Source organism: Acipenser ruthenus, chromosome 14 (assembly GCF_902713425.1).
Source record: "Acipenser ruthenus chromosome 14, fAciRut3.2 maternal haplotype, whole genome shotgun sequence".
Taxonomy (NCBI): Eukaryota; Metazoa; Chordata; class Actinopteri; order Acipenseriformes; family Acipenseridae; genus Acipenser; species Acipenser ruthenus.
In genome coordinates this window covers 10,679,519-10,702,243 of record NC_081202.1, presented here as the reverse complement: position 1 = coordinate 10,702,243, position 22,725 = coordinate 10,679,519, and the positions used below count along the sequence as shown (strand labels likewise).

Genomic DNA, 22,725 nt, shown 5'->3' with positions numbered 1-22,725 from the left:
GTCTCTGGGAATTGTGTTGCTTAGGAACCAAATATGTGACTTGGTCATTTTATTTATTTATTTCACATGTTATTTTTCAAGAATTCCAGAGTGTTTTTCAATGCTGACAGGCTTGCTCTTGCGTTTTAATTAGGGTGAATTTGTGGCCTGTCTGCTGGTTCTACTCCGACAAATGACAGATAAACACTACCAACAGCTTCTAGAAGGCTTTACAAACAAAGAAGAACTGAGGGTAAGCATGTATGAGTACATGATGAACATGATTATGGAGACAGCATTATAGTAAAATAATAAAGTGTGAATAAAGTGTGGTTTAATGTTTGTTGTTAACATAAGCATCGCACGTTGCTGATTAACATGTGAGCAGTGGTGTACAGCATGAATCCTTATACTGAACATTGTTGAGGTGCTACTTAAGCACTACTTGATAAGAAGTTGACCACATCAGGAAGATACAGTATGCATTTTTCAATTCTTTGCTGTTTGGAGCAAATCTATTTGAATGTGGTAATGCCCTGCAACAGAGCATCCTGGTTGATGGATTAAACGTTCTGATGTTATGTAATGGTATTTTATCACTTTAATTTGATCTTTTACATATGTCTAGAGAACCACTTACACAATTGTGAACTTCAGTTTGACATACTTAGTTATTGAGAGGGGAAGCTATAAAAAAGGCCAACAAGATGCTCAGCTATGTAGTGAAAAGGGTTGAATTTAAATCAAGGGAAGTAATGTTAAAACTTTACAATGCATTAGTAAGACCTCACCTACAATATTGTGTTCAGTTCTGGTCACCTTGCTACAAAAAGGATATTGCTGCTCTAGAAAGAGTGCAAAGAAGAGTGACCAGATTCCAGATTTAATCTATTCAGTCTTGAACAAATGGTAAAAATATACTTTTGTAACTTCGCTAATATAAGATGACCCCCACATTTTTCATTTCTAGTTTAAGATTTAATGAGAGATTACTACAGTCAGGCTCATGTAATCCCACATATTTTAGTTGGTTCAGAGAGCCCACTAACATAAGCTCTGTTTTATCTGAATTTAGCATTACAGAATTCCTTGACATCCAACATTTGATGTCTGCAAGACAAGCAGCAAGTGTAGTTAATATTATTATTATTTATAATTGTTACAAGATATCACATTATTTTTACATACAATTACCAATTTATACAGTTGGTTTTTTACTGGAGTAATCTAGGTAAAGTACTTTGCTCAAGGGTACAGCAGCAGTGTCCCCACCGGGGATTGAACCCACGACCCTCCGGTCAAGAGTCCAGAGCCCTAACCACTACTCCACACTGCTGCCCATATATGCCCACCTAACGGTAGCATATATAATGACAATAACAAAGGCTCTAGAATAGAGCACTGTGGAACACTGCAGACAACTTCAGACTTTTCAGATTTTGCTTCCCCGATAGAGACAAACTGAAATCTATTAGAAAGATAAGATCTGAGCCGAGATAGGACAAGACCAGATAGTCCCACTGTGTTTTCAAGACGATTCAATGGAGTGGTCTACAGTATTAAAGGCAGCACTTAGAAGTAAGACAATTAAAACTGATGGAAAGTCAGAGCTTGTCAGCAGATCATTTACAACTCTGACTAGGGCTGTCTTGGTGCCATGTGCAGCACGGAAACCAGACTGAAACTTCTCAGATACACCATTAAGAATTATCATTTTTTTGTAATTAATTTGCAACAGTTCTTTTTAAGAATGTTAGATTTGAGATTGGCCTATAGTTATTCAGGACTTTAGGGTCCAAATTGTGTTTCGTAAACACAGGCTTTACCACAGCTACCTTAAGAGCTGAGGGAACTATACCAGAAGAAAGTGAACCATTTGTCATTTTTTAAATGTGGATATTAATAACACCAGAAACATCTTTTAAAAGTTTTGTAGGAATAGGATCAAAAGACCATGTGGTAGCTCTCATATGCTGAACTAGCGCTGTCAGTTCTTGTAAATTAATCAAAGAAAAAGACTCCATAGTAGCTTTAACAGTTCTAATTGGTAATATTGCGCCAGAATCCTCCTTAATAGAAGGTGTCTGTGTAATCTGATTTCTGATGTCCAGTGTTTTATTTTTCAAAAAGTTTCAAAATACATTGCAGCTAAGAGAGTAGCTAATGTCAAGGGTGCAACTATTAGGGGAAGGATTCATTCATTTATCTAGGGTAGCAAAAATAAATCTAGGATTATTTTTATTTGTTTCAATTAAATTAGAATGATATGATGATCTAGGTAATGCCAGAGCCTTCCTATAGTTAACCAGATGGCCCTTCCATGCAATGTAATGAACATGCCATTTAGATTCCCTCCATCTCCATTCTAATTCATATTTCAGTTTTATTTTCAGTTTTCATATTTTCAGTTATATTAACCCAAGGTGAGCTTTTTCTTTCTTTTTTTTTTTAAATGACAATCTCCGAGTTTTTATTGGCACTATGGTATCTAAGATACCAGTCAAGGAGGTGTTGTTTGTATTAACCAACTCATCTAATGATGATAAGGAGTGGCAACCAGCTCAATATATCAGAAAACCTTACAGCATTAATTACTCAAATTTTAATTTGTACGGTTCACAAGCTTTGTAGGTACTGGCAGATTAACCTCGGAAACAATGGTAAGATGTTCAGAAATAGTGAGATCTATTATTATGACATTTCTAACAGCTAAACCACGAGAAATGACCAGATCTAAAGTATGGCCACAATTACGCGTAGGACCTTTTACATGCAAGATATAATCCAAGGAATCCAGTAGCCTCAGAAATTCCAAGGGGATTGCTTGATTGTGTACACTATCTTGCTACTGTTCTCTAAACTTCATTTTCCCTTTTTCAGGATTTCCTGCTGCAGATCTTTACAGTGTTTCGGATTCTTATAAGGCCGGAAATGTTTCCGAAAGACTGGACGGTCATGCGATTGGTGACCAACAAGTAAGACAATATGAAATGAATGTTCTGGAATTCAAAAGTCTAGAATTATTAATGTGTTGTGGGTGCTTACATTGGGGAAAAAATGTAATTTATTGAAATATGTGTTAAATTGCTTGTTGGTGTCTGGATATTTTGTGTGTGTGTTTTTGTGCAGTTTCTAAATACTGTGTATTGGTGTAACCTGGTTGTCATTAGAACGTACTGAATTGTGGAATAACCTGTTTTTTTTTTTTGTTTTTTTTTAATGAGTTCTAGGAAACACTTGTATTGAAACAGTTACAAACAGTGTTTAATGTGGTTTTGAATATGGGAGGATCGCTTCTTTAGCTGAGAACCTCCCTTCACTCTCCTGCCAACACTGACTCATGGGAAGATGAGCCTCTCTCTTCTATGTGTCCCCCTCCCCTCCCCTGAAAGGCTAAGCAGGGCTTGAGTTTCCAGTACAGAGGGTGTATACCCTTTGTGCCTTCATTTTGAATGACAGAACTGGCTTTTATATTTCTTGTAGTTTTTTGTATGCTTGTAACTTCACCAACACAGTTGTAGTAAAATGTAATATATGTCTGAAACAGAAATCGGCCACAAGTATCTCTTTTTCTTCTATAGTGTAATCATCACGACAGTGTTGTATCTCTCCGACGCTCTGCGCAAAAATTTCCTGAATGAAAATTTTGACTACAAGGTAGGAGACTGGAATGCTTATATAGTATATGGTTACTTATTTATTGGTTTCTATAAAATTGGCACATTTAATGTCTCTTTCAGCAATTATGCTCTTAAGAGTAGCGGGAAATAGGAGAGATTCCTGGAACAGATTACCGGTATTTCACCACCGCACACTGGGAGTCAGTACTTTGTATATGTAACTGGGCAGAGGCTGGGCATGATCCAAAGCACCACAAGGGAGTGTCTTAACCACAATGCAAAAGAGCCAGGCTTGTCTGCATTTGAGGTTTTACAGCTTTTAACCTCATCTCGTCTGACAGAATCCGTAACGGCAGTGTATCCCACAACGTCTGATGTTTTCTAATTGTTTTCATACTAAATCTAACCCTTTCCTTGCTTTCTGCTGGAATTATTTTTTTTTTTTTTTAAATGTTCTGGAATTCAAAAGTCTGGAACTGAAAACCAAATGATTTGCATAAAAGTATACTGGTAGTTTAAAACCTGTAAAGGTTTTATTTACACTTACGAGTTCTCATTTTAGGTTTAATTTTGCAGACAGTATAATATAAATCCTACATAGAGTGATGTATCAATAATGCTTGGACTTGGAAATACTTTTATTGTTGTTTAAAGTATCCACTATGGATTTTGGACACAACAGTTTTATACCATATGTAATAGTCATTTGTTTGTTGCAGGTTTGGGATTCTTACTATTATCTTTCAGTCATATTCATAAACCAACCATGTCTACAGCTAGAGATGTTTTCACCTTCCAAAAAGAAGAAGGTGTTAGAAAAGTAAGTGTCTTTTTTGTTTCTAAATAACAACAGTAATATAAATGCATTTTAAGTGTACAGACAAAAAAAATAAATACAGTTGTAGTCAAAAGTTTACGTATCTCAATGGAAATTTGTAATTTCTAGAAATTTCTCAAACAAAGAATTTTAGGAAAAATCTTTTGCAGCATAAGTTTTGCTTTTGTGGATGAGGAAAAAAGTTACAAGGAATAGATGTCTTAAATGATTTATTTCATCATTTTTTTTGGCAAAACTCCAAAAATGCTAATTCAAAAGTATTCATACCCTGACAAGGAACATGAAATTAATAGTTAGTTGAGGCACCTTTAGCAATAATAACCTCTTTTAAACGATTACGATATTTGTCAATAAGGTTTTGGTATGATTCTTTAGTGATTTTTGACCATTCTTCAACACAAAACTGTTCCAGTTCATTCAAATTCCGAAGACTTCTCTTGTGCACAGCCTTCTTTAACTCATACCAAAGATTCTCAATAGGATTTAGATCGGGACCATTCCAGAACCTTGATTTTATTCTGAAGTGGATTTTGATGTGTGCTTTGGATCGTTGTCGTGTTGAACGTCCAGTTGTGCTTTAAACCAAGTTTTGTAGCAGAGGGTTTCAGATGATTGGCCAATATCTTTTGGTATGCTATGGAATCCATTTACCATGTACTGAAACTAAATTTCCTGTGCCATTGGAGGAAAAACAGCCCCATAGAAGGATATTACCACCTTCATGCTTGACAGTAGGTATGGTGTTCTTTTTTTGGTACGCCTCACCAGACTTTCTCCAAACATAAAAACTATCAGTGTGACCAAATAGCTTGATTTTTTTTTGTTTCATCACTCAACAAAACCTTTGACCAGAACTCATATCCATCATTCAAATGCCATTTTGCAAACTTTAAGCGATTGTCCTTATGACTTTTTCCTTGGCCTATGACCATTGAAGCCTTCACTATGCAATACTCGACCTATGGTTGAAATGGAAACCCAAGTCCCACTTGCAGCCTATTTACTTTGAATATCTTTGGCAGTCAATCTTGGATTGTTGTTAACATTCTTCACAATTCTTCTACTTGTTCTTGGTGAAAGAACCTTCTTTTTTCCAGACCGAGGGAGCGTTGTGATAGTACCACGAGTCTTGTACTTCTTGATAATAGAAACAATAGTTGAAATTGGGATACTCAAATGCTTGGAAATCTTCTTGTATCCTTCTCCAGCTTTATGACAATAAACCATTGTCTGCCTAAGGTCTTCAGATAGCTCTTTACTTTTTCCCATATTGACTTATTGGTAATGACAACAATCATCCTATGCCTCACCCTTTTATACTCTAAGAATTTTCACCTGCAATCCAGAATTAGAATTAGGTTCTGCATTATCATATTGAAATTTCTAGCACCTTATAGACAATACTATCATAGCATCAAAGGTTATGAGCAGTTTTTCCACAAAAATCAAAACTTTATCTACAAAAGATTTTTCCTAAAGTTCTTCGTTTTTGAGATGTTTCTAGAAATTATAAATTTCCACTGGGGTATGTAAACTTTTGACTACAACTGTATATAACAGAAAACTTTCCTAACCTGCTTATCTTTCATTTTAGGTACGGGGACATGAGGGTCATGATGGGCTGTGAGATCTTCAGTATGTGGCAGAATTTAGGTAACTCAATAGTTACTTGACAACCTGGTTATTTCTTAGTTCTAGTTAAGAATAACATCTTATTTTGTTGTAATGTGAAACCATTTTTTTTTTTTCGATACCAGTACCTAATGTTTATTTGTGCATTTATAATGACATCTATAAATTCTTTATAGGAGAGCACAAGGTTCACTTTATTCCAGCAATGATCGGTCCATTCCTGGAAGTGACACTTGTTCCTCAGCCAGACCTGCGGAACGTGATGATCCCGATATTTCACGACATGATGGACTGGGAACAGAGGAGAAGTGGCAGCTTTAAACAGGTATTTGGCTGAGTGGTTTGATTAAAGTTAATCATAAAAAAACAACAAACCTACAGTAAAGTCATATATGCCTGTTAAATGTGAATTGGGTATACTAGGGTGTTGAAGTTATACTGTAGTTAAATGTTTTAAGCACACGCAGACACAAACTAGGACTCATTCAGTGGTGATGTTGGATCTCATCATCTTGGCACTGAACAGTTGTGTGCAATAGATATCTCAGTTTCTAATTCTTGAGCCATGAACATTACATTTACACAGGTGAATCGTGATCATCACTAAAAACCCTGCAAAAGAAACAACCCCCTAAAACACACGACAGGATTACCCACAACCCCCTCCTTGCACCCTCATTCCTCCCACAGACAGCAACGAGATGTACTGCATTGCCCCCTGTTGGCCAGCTACAGTATGTATCTTGTATTGTATGTCTATTGAACAGCTGGGACCCCCTAAAACAGCCACACACAAGGATACCTGCTATACGTAATGGCAAGAGTGCAGTGCTGTAGATGACTTTGCTTGAGTAGGGGGGTCACACCAGACGAAGGTCACTTTAAGGGTGTCCCGATTTAGAAAGAGAGAATGAACATAGATTTGAATCCCAATAAAGAATACGTCCAGTTTTTTGGATAGGCAGTGATCCCCTGGTAGAGGTAAGTTGGAATCTGTGCGGTGTCCTGCTGGTTAGCCAGCACTAGCTTCAGCACTGAGCTGTCTTTGAGAGGTCACCTGCAGTAATATAAATTGATGTTGAAATCTTGAAAATGAAGTTTCAATACTCATTCCGTCAGGTGGAAGCCAAACTTATAGACAAGCTGGACAGCTTGATGTCAGAGGGAAGAGGGGATGAAACGTACCGGGAGCTCTTCAACAGCATGTAAGCAATTTGAAATCAAATGTCCTTTTAACAGAATGCTCCCATTACTGTACAAGTGTGACATACACTACTAAGAGCAAAAACTGGCATATGGTGGTGTAGTGAAGAGGTCTCATTATTGTATTACCTTGTTTTCAAATCTAACATTCAAATTTAACAGATTAACTGTTTGCATTTAGAGCAATTGAATTGCATAATCATGCTGTACCGTATCACATTATACAATTAAAGCAATTGCATTCAGTTATTTCTTTATAGCTTGACCATGTTAATAAGCATGAAGACGGGACTTCAAGGCAGTAGTGTAAAGGAAATGCTGATGTGTTGCGGCAATCCAAATGTATAACTTGCATGTTTTTATCTCGTGTGTTACCGTTTCCATAAAGTTTTCTTACGGTACCTTAATTTCTTGAAGTCGGAGTTGCTCAGAAAACTATTAAAGGGACAGTAACAAAGTTCAGTCATACTGTATGGTCTAAAATATCCCTGCTGTATTGCAAGAGCTTTGGTATTACTTGTGCAATGTTTAGTTCAACATTCATTTCCTCTTTATTTGTGCCCCTTTGCTGTATAGTATTGCTGGATAGCTGCAATTTAAACTTTAAAAAAAATAAATAAAATTACCAACAGTCAAGAACAGTTTCAGGACTGGTTAATTTTATTAATAAAAAAGACTGTAAAGTGATGTAACTATTTTGAATTTAATACAGTGATTGCATTTTCATGCTTTCTAACCACAAATGCAATTATGTAATCTTAAGGGACAGCTAAACAATATTTTTAAATCTATCTTATTAACATTGGCAATATAATCACCCATCTGTTGAAGATCTGTTGTGCTATTTATTTTATACTTCAATTTGGAATGTTTGATATTTCAAAAATAACATAATTGATGAAACATTGCTGCTGCTTCCTGGCAACCAATAACTTCACGTGTTTTAGTTCAGCCTCAGTCCAGTGGTCGAGCTTCAATCGGACCAAGCAACCTACAGCCAAGGCTGGATGGAACAGTCTATCCATAGCATTGCTTTTGAAATATATCATGAATTAACATAGAAAGAGAACTGAAGAACCAATACATTTTCAGCACAATAAACATAAAGTTAATGAAGCTGAGATCGGGTGTTTAAAGCATTGGTGAGCGGTCCTTAGTTTTTGTTAGTTGTCTTTTTTTTTTGTGGCTTCTGGTGGTTTTTGTTTGTTTAAATAACGATAGTATTATATCACAAGAAACCTCTCTTCCATAAACTAATTTGAGTCTGTTTGCACTCCATTAGTAGAAAATTAAAGAGACAGAGAAGAGATTGAGCTAAACGATTTAGGGCATGTTATTTGTTTATTTAGCAGACGCCTTTATCAAAGGCGACTTACAGAGACTAGGGTGTGTGAAATATGCATCAGCTGCAGAGTCACTTACAACTACGTCTCACCCGAAAGACGGAGCACAAGGAGGTTAAGTGACTTGCTCAGGGTCACACAATGAGTCAGTGGCTGAGGTGGGATTTGAACCGGGGATCTCTTGGTTACAAGCTCTTTTCTTTAACCACTGGACCACACAACCTCCTATGTTGTATGCAGAACTAACAGTGAGCTTCATCCACATGGCTGATGGAACCAAGGCTTGGTCCAATGTTTCATATGCCAGTACCGGTGGAATTTTCATTTGTCAACAGAGATTATGAAATCTATCAATTGTATTTGATGCTATTTTTATAGTTACAGCAACTTCAAAATCACCTTTTGTCCGATTTTTAGAAACACATACAGTATATTGGGCTACTAACTGTTTAATGTGCTGTTAATGTTCTATATATAATATGCATGTCTTGTGTTTTGACTTGGATTATCTAAAAATCTATTTGTTTTGTCAATGCTTCCTGGATTAGAATACCTCTGTTTGGCCCGTATCCTAGGTAAGATAATGTTCCAGAATTGTGCTGCTTTACTTGTTTGAACTAATGTAAATAAATGGTGAATGTTTGAGGTACTGTGATTGTTGATGTGCAGGCTCAGTCAAATGGTTGTCATGGAGATAATGGATAAAAATAAATGTTGTTGTTGTACTGTTCCTACCTTGCAGCCTGCTGAAGAAAATCGAGAGGGAGACCTGGAGGGAGAGTGGGATTTCATTGATAGCCACTGTTACACGGCTCATGGAAAGACTGTTAGATTACAGGTAAACTGTGTGACCCCTTCACTGTGTGCCCGGACAGCTTTGTTTTAAAATACCACTTCTATACATGTGTATTTCTGATTTATTCAGACCCAATTTCATTTGACCTTTGTTTTTTTAGGGACTGTATGAAGGTTGGGGAGGTAGATGGCAAAAAGATCGGATGCACAGTTAGTCTTCTGGTTAGTATGACCAAAATTCAAGCTGACACTCTTGTACAGATATTATCTGTGTTGTAATACAGTCTTGGCAATTGCAATTTTTTCAGCATAGTCATAACCACATTTTATTAGGAATACACCAGACATCAGTGCACACATCCCTTAAAGACAAAATTAAGTTTAAATGGAAAATTGTATGAAATGTTGTTCCACCTGTTAAAGGAATTTAAGGAGAGAGGTGCCACCTGGTGGCCATCTGATAGAATTTGTTAGATGGCACAATCTGGAAAATATTCCCTTTGTTTACTGGGGCACAAAAAGAATTGCAGTAGACTTTCACCAATCTGAACCCACTGGTACTGGTTCAAATTGTGGACTTGTTCGGAGTTCTGATTGTAATCTGTACCATGCTAAAACATTTCTAAAAATAAGAAAAAATTACTTTTAATTCAGTATGTTCTAGTGTCCTATCAAACAGTTCTGTATATTTTTAGTCAGAAGCTAGTCATAGTTTAAATGTATTTTGAGGAAGTTGTTACCTAAGAAAAGAACACTGTGTAACTCATGATTCCTGTAATTGGAAATATGTAGTAAATGGGACTTTTCTTTTTATTTGTAGAATTTCTACAAAACAGAGTTAAACAAGGAAGAAATGTATATACGTTATATACATAAACTGTATGATCTACATTTGAAAGCACAGAACTACACAGGTAAAATACTTACCCTTCAAGGTGGGGGAGATATTATGTTTTTGTCAGTCTTCTCTTCTCATAGTCTTAAAGTCGGGCTGTACAAAACAATTCATTATAAATATACACTGTAGTGGCACAGTAAATGTAAGTCAATAGGTGGCACCAAAGCAAACCCAAGATACATTTCTAGTGCTGTGTTTATGGGGATATAAAAGAGATACAGTGCTAAACATTTTCTAGTTTACTTTTGTTTAAGAATAAGCAGTAAGCATTATTCATACATTGCCAAGGGTCCGTTTTTAACACTGTTCTATTATATTGCAGAGGCTGCCTACACACTTTTACTGTACGATGAGCTGCTAGAATGGTCTGACAGGCCTCTGAGAGAGTTTCTGAATTACCCTATGCAGACGGAATGGCAGCGCAAAGAATACCTGCATCTCACCATTATTCAGAATTTTGACAGGGGGAAAGTAAGTCATTTGTTTTTGGTTTGAGTTGCAGTCATGCAGAACAAAAAAAAAATACATGCAAACAAACTGTAATGCCCTTGAGGTCGAGAAGAAAGTAATATCTGAAAAATGCAGCAATTATCACAAAGTCAAGGTGCTGTATTACAAAGAAAAATCAAAGCAGAGCAAAGAGGAGCCAGAGATGTTTTTTTTTTTTTTAGTTGAAGTGTCATCACGTCCTATCATATATAATAAGCACAGTAAGGTATTACGCTTCTGAAAGTGACAGTGTAAAGAAGTACAGTATAATGTGAAATGGTAAAGCCAAAAAAATGATTTCGCTCAAATTAGTGGTACTGTATGTTTACTGCAGTGCATTAAAAACATTTAAAAGTTTTATGAATTTAAGGGCTTTGTGGAAGTTTGCCATAGTAAAAGTACAACAAAGTGTGTTAAAGCACAGGTTACCATTGTAAAGCCCAGAGGAGTGCAGTATGGTACTGTAAAGCATATTTAAAAAATGGCAAAGCATGTAAACTGTTAAATGCGTAGTATAACCATGAGTAAAGCATGAGCAAACTGCAAATGTATCATGGTAAACATTTCACTTGCAAAACCTGGAGTACTCTGGTCCTGGAGGACTGGATTTGTGCAGCCCTGGTTTAGATAATTAAAATAGGCCAAATGGACTACATCCATCATGTCTAGGCCTTGCTACTCACAGCAATGTCAAGACCACTTACAGTAGAACCTGCCATATCTGATTGAATTGGTTTCAGAAGTCCATCGAATATGTGATAATATTGTTTCCCAGAGGGAGTTGTCATACTGCATTGTATGTAGTTGCTTTATTAACATTGCAGCATTATAAATGAACAATGTCATGTACTACAGTGTGTCTAAAACACCACAGTACTGTACTGCATGTATACTATACAAAGAAAATCAGTCAAAACGACTGCAACAAAGTGCAATATTAAACACAAAACACTGCAATACAGTATTTGGCCATTTAAAAAAATAGCGTTCCATACATTCTCAGTCCATGCTAAAGTAACCCAACAGTCTTATTTATTTATTTATTTATTTATTTATTTATGCATGCATGCACCAAAAGTAAGTGTTAACCTGAGATAGAAATGGGGTTTAAAAAAAAAGACAACTACAAAAAAGAAGTGCTCACTCAAACGCAGACTGCTTTCCAAGGCCGGCGATGTTGTGAAACACATTATAACTGTACAGCTTGTGAATGGTATGGTAATTGTATTAATCCCTTGCTTTCTTGTTCTGTTTTATGTCAGCTTAGTGACATCTAGCATGTAAAAGGTCTTTTCGAGTGCCTCCGGGTCTGCAGCACTACCTCTCTTGTGTTCTCTGGTGCCTGGTTTTTATATGCAACTGAATTTACTCTGTCCTGCTTAGAGCTCAATTTACTATTTCAGACCCATAATAAATTAACCATTGATCAGTTTCCATCTGTACTGTTCATTTGGTCCCAGCATGTGTAAATGACACATGCCAGAGGTCTATCAGTTAGTAGAGGGTATTGTAGCTCACAGGATGGAATATGATATTTTCTACTTTATTTGTACTTTTCTGAAAAATTATTACACATACTAGTTGGTAATAGAGATGTGTGGTAATACATAATATTGTACTGAATATCACTTCCCCAACAACTGTGAATGCATATTTACTGCTTTTCTAACACCAGCAATTGGAAAGCCAAATATAATGTCAGCACACTTCATATATATATTTAGCATTTTAATAATCTGAATGAAATAGTGTTTGGGACAGGATGCATTAAATCTGTGAAATGTCATTTTTATTGTTACTATTTATTTATTCTTCTCTGATATGTTTATTTTCACAGTGTTGGGAGAATGGTGTAATCCTCTGCAGGGAACTTGCAGATCAATATGAGGCCTACTATGACTACAGGAATCTTAGCAAGATGAGGGTAAAGTCTGAAACTCTGGCATGGACATTTTGGGTTAGGTCTCATCTTCAAAGGCCTGGTTGTTTATGTAGCTTGGTAAAATACCAATGATATTGTACAACTCCAGTTGAAAGAACACAGAGTTTGTGATATCTGAAATGTATATTGCTAGCAAATGGTCCAATTAGGTTTACAATCACAGCTTCCCACAGTGTTATTAAAGTGTGCAGTTCAGAAAGATGCATGATAAAGCTGACATGTACAGTATTTTAAAACATGACACCCGGTCCTGCACTAGTTTCCAGGTAATGTGTTACCCTTGCACTACCTAGGTCATTTCACCTCATCAGTCTATCATGCTCAAGCATCTTACTGGCTGCAAAGCATGTCATTCATAAGAGGAAGCAGCTAGTTGGTTACTATAAGGAAATAAAAACCATAAAACAAAACTATTGTGTTATCTACTGTACAAGGTGAGACAGCATTTCTGTTTAACATGACTCAAGACTGGTGGCTGCTTATATAAGGTACGCTGACACACACTTCTATTGAAAACCATCCACCATACCTATTTTAGTTGACCATTAATACAGATTTAACATTAATGTCAGACCTAAAAAAAAATAGTTTACCCATTTACTGTTCTGCAGATGATGGAAGCTTCCTTATATGACAAAATAATGGATCAACAGCGACTGGAGCCGGAGTTCTTCAGAGTTGGGTTCTATGGAAAGAAGTTTCCCTTCTTTTTAAGGGTAAGTGTTTATAAAAACAGATTTACATTATGGGACCTATTCACAAAACATGAACTACATAGTTATATTCTTGTAAAATCCATAAACTATAAACTAACATTAAGCAGCAGACAAGTCCTGTATCCTTGTATACCTGGTGTATTTTTGCATTCTGTTGCAATCACATACTAAATCAATGGCACTTCAGTTCATTATTATAAACAACCTAGCTTTTTTCACGCACAGACTGGCAGTAAATGCTTGTTTAGTTACCTGACTAGATTTGCAGAATGTTTGATAAAATTGAAACGTAACCGCCACTTGTTGTGTGCCTAAGATTGTGCTTTGTTAATTAGCCATGTGTGCAAAATCATTTTCCTTATGTGTCTATTAAATAATTATTGCATACTGTATTTAGGGGTCTATTTTATTGACCAGAAGAGTGGCGGATCTAAATAATGCCAAATATGAGTATTTGGACCAAACCTGTCATTTTACTTTCAAAGACAGAAATGCTCTTAAGAGCTTCACACACCCTGTTAGAGGTGATGGTTTTCTCAAAGTCTCCTCCTTTAAACAATGGTGGTATTTAGATCTATGGCTTAGACCCCAAACAGTAAATGTTTTGCTGAAACAGTGCATATGATGTTGTCATCGTATGCACTGGATGTTGCAGGTTTTGGTTTCAATGAACTGGTTTCAGTTAATCATGAATCGCCACAAGGCTTCAAGTACCACTCTTTGTTTTGCATTAGCCTCTACTTTTTAGCGAGTGGCTGTCAGATTACATATCATAAATTGTCTCTTGCTTTCAATCTGCATAGAACAAGGAGTTTGTTTGCCGGGGACATGACTATGAGAGACTGGAGGCCTTCCAGCAGCGAATGTTGAATGAGTTCCCACACGCTATCGCCATGCAGCACGTCAACCAGCCTGATGAGACCATCTTTCAGGCAGAGGCACAATGTATCCTGGTCATTTACCACAATAGTCTTTTTACTTTTGTTTTACTTTCTGAGGCTTTTGTTTTAGTCATCCGTAATTAGTTTGATTAGAGTGTGGAAACATTACAGATATGTTGGAAAAAAATAATTGTTTGGATTCATTAATTGGTTGAATTAGTAGGTAAAACGTACTTGTACTAGTAGGTACAACTTATTTGTCAAGTTTACAATTGTAATGTCTAATGTCTTCAGTAGTGGTCTGTAAATTTTACCCCAGAAATTATAATTGTGTTTGATGCTGTAGATTTAACCATAATTAGTAATTCTGCTTTGGCACAAAGATTGTGTTCTGAAAAGAGATTAGAAATTAACATGCAAGAAGCATGCATTACCTTCGTTAAAGATTCCCCATTTAAAAGATGGCTCTAAAAAAAATACGTGTGTGTGTGTGTGTGTGTGTGTGAGAGAATTCAATGCCGATATAAAAAAAGAGTGGATGACAAAAAGTACAGAGCTGATTTTTAAAGGGGAACGGGGAAGGTCAGTACATATATTTTATCTTCTATCTTAATTTTGTAACTACACAACAACTACCATTGTTGTTTAAGAAGCCAACCCTGGTTATAATCACAGCTGTTTGCACAGCCTTATGAGGTGCTTGCCATTTATTTTCTGGTTGTTTCAGCGTTTCATTTTCTTAATCTCATGAGACAGGTTTCATTAAGATGAATCAAACAGTTTGCTTGTTAAATCTGCAAGGGACACTATCCTGACTTAATCAGAGATGTCATGCCAGAGTAGGACTGCAGCAGTTTACATTTATAGTGCCCAATTGCTGTAAAAACCTTGTCATCCATAATGTATTGTCTTGGTTGACAGAGCCACTTTGTAGTAATGACAACTGAAACGGGTTAATCTAAAACCAGTCCTTCAACAGACGTACAATGCACATTCAATAATGATTGAACGTTTAAGTACTAGAGACAAAGATGTTTAACAAGCATAGTGTATTCTCATGCACACAGCCTCCTGATCTTTGGGGAATAAAGATCAATAAAGATTGGAGAACACTTTTCAGCCATGAAGTCAGATAAAATAATAGCTGCAGAGGTGCAGAACAGTTTAGATTAGGTGTGTATTGGGATCACAAAGCACCATATTCCCCTGAGTCAGTTCTCACCAGGCGATCTTGTTTTAATATTATAAGCTTAATGGTATGTTACCTCATCATAAGCTATTAATCATCATGTAACTTATTAAACTGTAGGCATTACTGTGTTCATTGATGTTAATTTATTGTTTGTGGATATTCAGGGCAGTTTACTATGGGATCATTGATTTAAGCTTGATCTGTAATCACCATGCAGACTCATGCCCCTCTTTTATAGCTCACAGTGTATGTTGAGAATGCACATCACTTTGAACTGGGATATAAAAACCATTGTGAAAAAAATCAAAATCAATTGCTTGAATGAATTCTTTACAGAGAAGTAAGTAAACGGACACCCAGAACATGCATGTGTGAGAGAAGCAAAGGCAATCGCTGGTATTAGACCATATCTTGTGTAAAACACTGATCTGACCGAGCATCCCCTGAATGAATGGCAATCTTCTCCTGGAGTATGTTCCATAATTCAAGGAGGGCATCTTTCAGAGCTGGAATACTGCTGGATCGAGGTCAGGGTCGGGGAATGTTTTTCTGAAAGGTTGAAATTCATCAAGTACCAAACATTCATGTCTTCGACTCCTTTTCCACTGGGTAACTGAACATGCCATGTCTGTTGGTGTGCCATCGTTTATAAATGCAAATATTATTCTAGAAACTTAGTAGACCCTTTTGACATTTAATTCATTATTTAATGGTGTCAGACCTCACTGCAGGGTGTACTGGAACAACACTCTATAACATCAATATGAGATGTGTGTTGATTGTTGGACATTATGACCTGCTTCCCCGTTGCCCACTTTTCATGCAGCACACGCACACACATCAATTAACTCTGCTGAATAAATTGGCAACCCTTTAACATACAATTAAATAATGTGACAACAATTGCTATTGGATACTTTTTTTTCAAACCTTCTAATTTAGCTATTAAATTTGGCTGTGCAATGGTTTGCAAGATACCAATTTGTGCTGATATTCTTCTGATAAGGTAATCTCGTTTTTGAAACCAGTAGGTTTGCAATGCTTTGGAACAGTTCACCATATATTGAAGGCATGCTGTTAGTTTTGGGAGGGGTGGGGGAGGCTACAATCCCCATTAGCTATCACCATTGGTTAAATACAGTGCCCCAGAAATGTCTTGAAGTTCTTAGCAGCAGCACATCCCTTCCATCACCAGACCTTGATTGACCGCAGGACAGTATCTGAGGTCCCACCTCAATTGAGGGTGGCTCCCGTTGGGCCAGAAGGAGAGATCCTGGACCAAAACTGTCTGAATCACACCTCTGTTTAATTCAAACTGTCAATCATTTCCACACAGCCCACACTACTCATGTGAGTGTTGCCTTATTATTATTATTATTATTATTATTATTATTATTATTATTATTATTTATTTCTTAGCAGACACCCTTATCCAGGGCGACTTACAATCGTAAGCAAATACATTTCAACATTTACAATACAAGTAATACAATAAGAGCAAGAAATACAATAACTTTTGTTCTTGCCCTTTAAATAGTATATGTACCTATAGGATCAGGCCATCATTTGTCCTGATTACAGCCTTGACACAACGTGGGGAACGTGCGCTCGGGAGATTGTGGCGGCCATATAAGATGCCTGAAGTCTGTAGTCATCCGCAAACCACTAGCACACAGCTCAGGCACAGTGGATGGGTGCATTATCATCTTTTTTTATTTTTTTATGGTGATCAGTTTCTTAGCTGATTTATATCACCAAGTATCTGTAGTTTTCCTTGACCGTTTGTATACAGATTTGCAGATCTATGCTGTGAGTCCTGTCCCTGAAAGTCAAGATGTTCTGCAGAGAGATGGAGTACCTGACAATATCAAAAGCTTTTATAAAGTCAACCACATCTGGAGATTCAGATATGACAGACCTTTCCATAAAGGAACAAAGGATAAAGAAAATGAATTCAAGGTACTGTGTCCACCAAGTCCCTGCTTCAATTATACACAATCATGGATTCAGTGAGCCATAACTTTACTGCTTTCTTTCTGATTCCCTCCTACAAAGGTATGTATTGACCCCTGTGGCTATGTTCCAAACACACTAACTTCAGGCAAAATGTTTCAAATGTTTGTTATTATTTTATTATCTTCGACAATGCTATTGTCCAATAAATATTGTGTATATTGTCAAAACCTTTTGTAAAAGTAAGGGGCTACTCCTTTAAAGACATTGAAAAAGGAGGTGTGATTGGATTCTTAGAAATCCAATCACCAGTTACATCTGAAATGTCAATATAGTAAAAATGTGTCATCTGGCTTACAGAATCTACCCCTAGGCCCGGACATCTCTGATTTGGATGTATCAACAGTTATATTTAATATATATTAAATTATTCAAAAGGTAACCCCAAATATATCAATAGTCTCCTAGAGTAACTTAAAAATAGAAAAGTTGAGTACAATCCATTATTGGACTTTAATAAAATAATTATTATTATTGTGTTAATATTCTTTTTTTCTTTGGTGGTGTTAGAGCTTGTGGGTGGAACGGACCACGCTGACATTAGTGCAGAGTTTACCTGGAATCTCTCGATGGTTTGAAGTGGAAAAACGAGAGCTGGTGAGTTCAAACTCGGCAAAGACCCAGTATACCCCATTTAAACAAGTTAACCATGGCAGTGTAATGAAGCATAATGAAACCATAGGTAACCCTTGGGTATCTCTGTACACACAGTGTATAGTCAGAATTTGCAATAGCAATAAACTAATACCAGTCACATGTTATTATTTAATTTAGTTTTAGAACTATTTGCAGAGCAGCACATTAAGTCCTTCTCAAACCATCAAACACCAGATTTACAAAGTCCATTATTTTGTCATGATGACAAAAAGTGAATTTAATTGATACTTTATGCATACCTTGCTATTATTTTAACGTAGGATGATTTACAATATACCAGAGGCGGCTAGGTCAACTGCATATTCACTTCTATTTAAAAAGAAAAAAAATGTGTTCTGCTCGGTTGCCATGAGAACCAGAGCTCAAGGAAATAGATGTTGGTACCGGGGGATGGGTTGACTGGGAATCTATCATTCAAAGCAATGTCAGGCTATACTATATGTAAATATATGTGTCTGTTTGTTTGTCAGGTGGAGATGAGTCCTCTTGAAAATGCTATTGAAGTAATAGAGAATAAAAACCTGCAGCTAAGAGCACTCATAACTCAGTGTCAAGCAAGACAAATGTACAATATCAACCCACTCACAATGTGCCTGAATGGAGTCATTGATGCTGCTGTTAATGGTGGCCTTGCAAGATACCAGGAGGTAATTTTAGATTCAACTTGTTCAATACATTTTATACCAGTACCTAGATTCTGGAGTCCACATTCATATTCTATTTCAATTTTAACTCATGTATGTATGTGTGTATGTATGTATGTATGTATGTATGTATGTATTTTCGACATGAAGAAAGTTAACAAAATAAACAATCATCAAACTTGTTCTGCATTTTAAGACACTGTTTCAGCAATAATCATGAGATACCTTTTTTCCTGCAGGCATTTTTTGTGAAGGACTACATTGTGAACCATCCTGAGGATGGAGAAAAAATTGGACGTCTGAGGGAGCTTATGTTTGAACAGGTAAACTTACAGATTACCGATAAACATTACATTTCCATTTCAGGAAGCTATGACTAGATTGGGATGACCTAAAAAACCCATTCCGACTTAGAACATCAATTCCCCCACATGAGGTCAAATTTATTCATTTTCTCCAACATTCAATTTGCAGCTGTTCATTTTTATTTTTCATACAGTATATAAACAGGTCAAAAAGACATGCACGATTTCAAATGTACGATTTAATTACATAAACTAAAATAAAGCAAATACAGTATTTCAGTTATTTGTGTAACTGATTTTAATGATTGCTATTAATAAAAGGTATTTAAATCCTTTTTCTTAAAACAACCATAAGCATGTACATTTTATAACTCTGATGCTGTTGATGAGTTTTCTGTTACTATTGTGTTTTGGACACAGTAATTTAAGACACAGTACATACTGTAGTACCCATATTCAGTCCTGACAAATGCACAACTGTGTCGTTAGCGTAATTTACAGCATTACCTGTTTGTACTGCATTGTAATACAGTTTATTGTAGTATTGCTTCTTAAAGACTCAGTAAGGGGCACCAGTTCCAGTATTCACAATCCAGTTGGTCCATTTCCCAAAAGGTACTTCACCCTTACCAACATGTGATATGTGATTGTAATGTGAGAGTGTCGTAAGAACAATTTTCCCCAAACTTATACATGTCACCAAGCATTCTGGTACCAGACCGGGTTATCAGAAGATGCCTGCGGAGGTTTAGAATGAATGGCGATACTGTCTGAAGAACCTTCTGTATCCACACATGTGCATATGCTGCACCTGCCTGCAAAGAATAATCTTAGTCACAAGTATATTACTTCTGTTAGCATGGAAAAGGCACCCATAATAGTTCATGGCAAAGTGAAATCTAATGAAATTTGTTGGTTTGTTTTAGGCTCAAATTCTGGAGTATGGATTAGCTGTTCATGAAAAGTTTGTACCTCAGGATATGAGACCATTGCATAAAAAGCTGGTTGATCAGTTTCATCTGATGAAATCAAGTTTGGGAATACAGGTAGGAAATCTGTTCTTGCAGTAATGTGTTTTTTTCTAAGACTGGGTAGCTAATAGGTATTTATATTTAAGATATTTTTATAATGATTTGTATTAAAACAAAGCTAATGTATTTAGTAAAGATCAAAACAAATTATAGTGGACTCAATAATACCACCCTGGAGCCTGATCTCATCCTGGATGTTGATGAAGGTTGTCCCCGGTTACTACATGGACGAAACCAGCTGCTGCAGAAAGTGATGCTGGTAGCTCAATAGGGGGTGCTCTTTACTCTACTAGAAAGAGCTCATCCAGTCCCCCAGCATGGGGTAAGGGAGCATTTTCTGACAGGAGGGGGAATCTTTTAGAGGCAATATGAAACTCCTTATATTTTGTACAATTGTGGTGAGCTTGCATATTCTGTTGGTGGAATTTTAATTTGTTTATATAATCCAGAGTTTAAGGTAACTGTTATTTTGATTGTTGCGTGCCAGCTGTAGCAAAATGGCTTTTTAAATGTATTTCTTTCTTTATTTATTTTTATTTATTTATTTATTTTTTTAAAAATACTTAGGATTTCCCAGCATATGTTCATGCAAGTCCAGTTCATTTCACCAATGGGAGTCCACGTGTATGCAGAAACTCTGTGCCTAATGTCATAAGCCCTGATGGTGCTAGAGTAATCTCCAGACGCAGGTAGGTGCCATTTTGCTTTTAATAAGTCTTTTGCATCATTCAGTAGAAATAAAATAAACTGTTTATTACTTTCCTGAGTATTGGCTAATGAATAACCAAAAGGGAATGACTTGGAATATAATTAACTTGAATTATACACACAGAGACTAAATATAATCTTACATGAATTCCGTAAACAGAAAATGGCCTGATTTGTTTGTTTATTTCCAGCCCTCTGAGCTACCCAGCCGTCAACAGATACTCGTCCTCTTCCCTCTCATCACAGGCCTCTAATGAAGTAAGCAACATCACAGGACAGTCAGAAAGTTCTGATGAAGTCTTCAACATGCAGGTACACAACTACATTACTCAAGCAATGTTTTGATTGACGATCTCCTCCTCCTGCTATGTGCTGTACTAGCCTGACCTAAGCAACATGTTACTGGATTCACAGCTGGAGCACTATCCTTACACTATTGCATTACTAGTATGTCATTGTATATATGAATTGTTTTAATCCTAACTTGTCGCATCTTATCCTATACTGTATGTTAATAGTGTGCTTTGCACTTATTGTAAACTATACTGTCTGTATATATTGTTTTGCATTGTAACCTTGTATTGCCCTGTAACACTTGTAATTCGCCATGGATAAAGGCGTCTGGCAATAATAAAATAATCATCAGCAAACAATACTAGCTCTTTTCATTAGGCTTATTAGGGAAGTTTTAATTCAAGTACAATGCCCTCAGCAAACATGTTAGATGGCGTACATGCTAGGATGTTATATTCATTGATGTTTACATTACTATGATTAATAGATGCATTCATCCTAAAATCCAGACAAAAAAGGTGTTTGTATGAAATGCACTTGAGGTAAATAGTTATTAAGATTAAAAGCCTATCCACTTTTTGGGTTGATATTTTCAAATGCTTGCATGTTTTTATTTATTTATGTATTTTATTATTTTTTTTTTAATAAAATCAAGGTCATATATCAGGGATTTGTGTTTCAGCCAAGTCCATCTACCTCAAGCTTAAGTTCTACTCATTCTGCCTCTCCAAATGTGACCAGCTCTGCTCCATCCAGTGCCAGAGGTATGGCTGCTTTACTGTGTTTGCAGGACAATGACGAAGTATAAAATCTCCTTCATGTCAAGTTCTTTACTTTGGCCCCACAAGGAATAAAGCAAATTAGCACAGAATTTTTTTTTTTTCTCATGAAATGAAAATGTTTTATTATTATTTTTTTAAAATTTGAAACCATGATAAATCTCACTTAGAGATCCGTGTCTTCATTTTCTGTGTGGTTCTGGGGACAAAGCAGGTCTTCAGAAATGTGTACAACCCGAGCTGTCTACGCCCTCTGCTAGTCAGTGTGTGCTATTACAATGTAGATTACATTTTCTCCCCCCTCTGTTCAGGTTCCCCATTGCTGTCCGACAAACACAAACATTCCAGAGAGAACTTCTGCCTCTCTCCAAGAGAAAGGCCCTGCAGTGCCATTTACCCAAACCCCTTGGAAGCCCCTCAGGTGAGGCACATGAAAGATGCCTTTGAAGGGGTTACATCTTATGAATACAGTATTTGCCTCACACTTCACTGTCACGTTGGATTGTCCCAGTCGGCGTGCAGCATGTACTGCCTGTGGACTACAATATAACTTAATTTGTAGTATTCTGTCAGGTGTTTCACATATTTGTTCTATTATTAACAGAGGATGCTTGCTCATCACATAGGGGATAACTCCTTACCAAGAAGTGATCCAAATATTTCTGCACCAGACAAAGGTAGGAATACATACATGACATGTCATCATATGTTCAATTTTTTTCTTTTTATATTGCTTTGTTTAAAGAACAAAAAAAATAGATGGGCC

The 22,725-nt window shown here is 36.5% G+C and overlaps 1 protein-coding gene across 12 annotated transcripts in view; it reads left to right on the top strand.

Annotated features, from left to right (window-relative positions):
* LOC131697410 (dedicator of cytokinesis protein 4-like) overlaps positions 1-22,725 on the top strand; it is a 99,873-nt gene that overhangs the window by 70,927 nt on the left and 6,221 nt on the right. For 6 of the 12 annotated variants that reach the window (XM_058985794.1, XM_058985787.1, XM_058985795.1 and 3 more), the window contains exons 26-50: positions 134-232; positions 2,860-2,954; positions 3,561-3,636; positions 4,319-4,419; positions 6,032-6,090; positions 6,246-6,394; positions 7,189-7,274; positions 9,164-9,190; positions 9,358-9,453; positions 9,572-9,632; positions 10,231-10,324; positions 10,631-10,779; positions 12,635-12,721; positions 13,351-13,455; positions 14,259-14,400; positions 17,321-17,487; positions 18,052-18,138; positions 18,669-18,845; positions 19,082-19,165; positions 20,074-20,193; positions 20,746-20,867; positions 21,078-21,198; positions 21,836-21,944; positions 22,271-22,380; positions 22,564-22,636. In XM_058985794.1, coding sequence (XP_058841777.1) covers positions 134-232; positions 2,860-2,954; positions 3,561-3,636; positions 4,319-4,419; positions 6,032-6,090; positions 6,246-6,394; positions 7,189-7,274; positions 9,164-9,190; positions 9,358-9,453; positions 9,572-9,632; positions 10,231-10,324; positions 10,631-10,779; positions 12,635-12,721; positions 13,351-13,455; positions 14,259-14,400; positions 17,321-17,487; positions 18,052-18,138; positions 18,669-18,845; positions 19,082-19,165; positions 20,074-20,193; positions 20,746-20,867; positions 21,078-21,198; positions 21,836-21,944; positions 22,271-22,380; positions 22,564-22,636 — 2,596 coding nt within the window. The remainder of the gene's footprint in view (positions 1-133; positions 233-2,859; positions 2,955-3,560; positions 3,637-4,318; positions 4,420-6,031; positions 6,091-6,245; positions 6,395-7,188; positions 7,275-9,163; positions 9,191-9,357; positions 9,454-9,571; positions 9,633-10,230; positions 10,325-10,630; positions 10,780-12,634; positions 12,722-13,350; positions 13,456-14,258; positions 14,401-17,320; positions 17,488-18,051; positions 18,139-18,668; positions 18,846-19,081; positions 19,166-20,073; positions 20,194-20,745; positions 20,868-21,077; positions 21,199-21,835; positions 21,945-22,270; positions 22,381-22,563; positions 22,637-22,725) is intronic. The other 6 variants (XM_058985796.1, XM_058985792.1, XM_058985789.1 and 3 more) reach the window with 3 other exon arrangements.